We start from the raw sequence: 1,748 nt of genomic DNA, 5'->3' as shown, positions 1-1,748 counted from the left end.
TTATTGTTTTGTCAAAAAGATATGTTTCCACAATGCGAAAGAGCATATGATCCATGAAAGTATTGATTGGCATAATAACCAAGTAAACAAATATTGTCCATAACATAGAACATTCCAATAAAGATTCAAAAGTCTATCCTCCGTGGAGAGGAAAAAAATACATGTATAATCATATTATATAGAGAAAAATCACGCGATTCCAAGAATTTTGATCGAATCACCACCATCCATAAACCACTTGAGTATACCTGTCCTTAAGCCATCTGAAACTCTTCCGAAAGGATCCCTTGACTTTTCCTTCAACAGCGTAAACTTTATAGCTGGCAACCCTCTTCTTCCTCTGAAACTCAGGATCGTTAAAACTCCATGAATTCGAAGTTGGCCCACCGGTACTCTTGAATTTCTTCAGCTTCTGAGGTGCAACCTCCCCCAAGCCCGTTGTTGACGCCGCCACCGCCGCCGAGTAGGAGTATGAAGAAGATGAAGCATAGGAAGCGCTGTAAGACCTGAAATCATCAGGCCTGGTACTGTTATATTTATATGTGGGTCCATAGTAAGGCTGTATTTGCATATTTGCATCATCTGCCATGGATTAGGAAGGAGTTTTCTCGATGGGTGGGGAAAAAGCTCAAGTGTTGATGAATATATATGCACAGCTAAAAAAATAATGGCTGCTGCAATAGGAGCTTCAAAGAAGGATTAGGTGGCTTGGCGTGGCGTGGGTACCACTTTTCTTGATTTTGAAAATTATTTTTAAAACTAATTTATAATTAGACTAGTCAAATATCATTTTATATATATATATATATATATATATAAATTCCAATTCCAATATTAGGAGTGTATTATTTTAGAGTGGGTCTAATGTGAAACGAGATCATAATCTATGAGACTGGTCAACCCTACCTTATTCACAATAAAAAGTAATACTCTTAGCATAAAAATTAATATTTTTTCATGGGTGATCCAAATAAGAGATTCGTCTCACAAATACGACTCGTGAGACCATCTCATACAAGTTTTTACCACTATTTTATATAAGACGTAAAACAAATTAAAAACTCATGATAATCTATGAGTAAATTTAGTAAGATAGATATTTAATTTTGACAAATACTTGTGTGAGACGGTCTCACGGGTCATATTTGTGAGACGGATCTCTTATTTGGGTCATCCATGAAAAAGTATTATTATTTATGCTAAGAGTACTACTTTTTATTGTGAATATGGGTAGGGTTGACCCGTCTCACAGATTAGGATCCGTGAGACGGTCTCACATGAGACCCACTCTTTAATTTTTGTCACATATGAAAAATATTGTTTTCTTATGCAAAATTTATTATTTTTTATTGTAAATATAGATAGAATTGATTAATTTAATAAATAACTAATTTATGAGACTATCTGTTCAAAATGTAATATGTCGGTTAAAGTTGTCCTATTTCAGACGTTATAAGCCGATTTATGTTATTAAGAGCCAGACCAGTCTATCTTGATTATCAAATAATAATGAGGTGAATCGTTGTAAACATGACCATGTATGACCGCATGGGCTTAGCTCAGTTGGTCAGTAGCAGTGAATCTTGTAGCAATGATCAGGGATCGAGTTTCGCAAGCAGCATTATGGGAGTTAAATTCCCTCCAATGAGGGGGAGCTCTTCGTGCGCGGTGCTGTATAAGGTCTAGCTGCTGCTGGTTGGCTGAGTCACCATGATTTACCTCCTCTCACAATTCTGTCGGATCGGGGG

The 1,748-nt window shown here is 36.3% G+C and overlaps 1 protein-coding gene across 1 annotated transcript; it reads right to left on the bottom strand.

The window, feature by feature from the left end:
* Window positions 1-217: 217 nt before the first annotated feature.
* LOC140830235 (uncharacterized) lies at window positions 218-589 on the bottom strand. Its single transcript, XM_073193519.1, has one exon. The coding sequence runs from the start codon at window positions 587-589 to the stop codon at window positions 218-220; it is 372 nt and encodes a 123-aa protein (XP_073049620.1).
* Window positions 590-1,748: the final 1,159 nt, after the last annotated feature.

This window comes from Primulina eburnea, chromosome 4 (assembly GCF_022965805.1).
Source record: "Primulina eburnea isolate SZY01 chromosome 4, ASM2296580v1, whole genome shotgun sequence".
NCBI classification, from domain to species: Eukaryota; Viridiplantae; Streptophyta; class Magnoliopsida; order Lamiales; family Gesneriaceae; genus Primulina; species Primulina eburnea.
This window is presented reverse-complemented; position numbering and strand designations above follow the sequence as displayed.

What these genes read in the sequence shown, in the direction of transcription:
- LOC140830235 (XM_073193519.1), bottom strand. Translation starts at nt 589, where the DNA reads ATGGCAGATGATGCAAATATGCAAATACAGCCTTACTATGGACCCACA.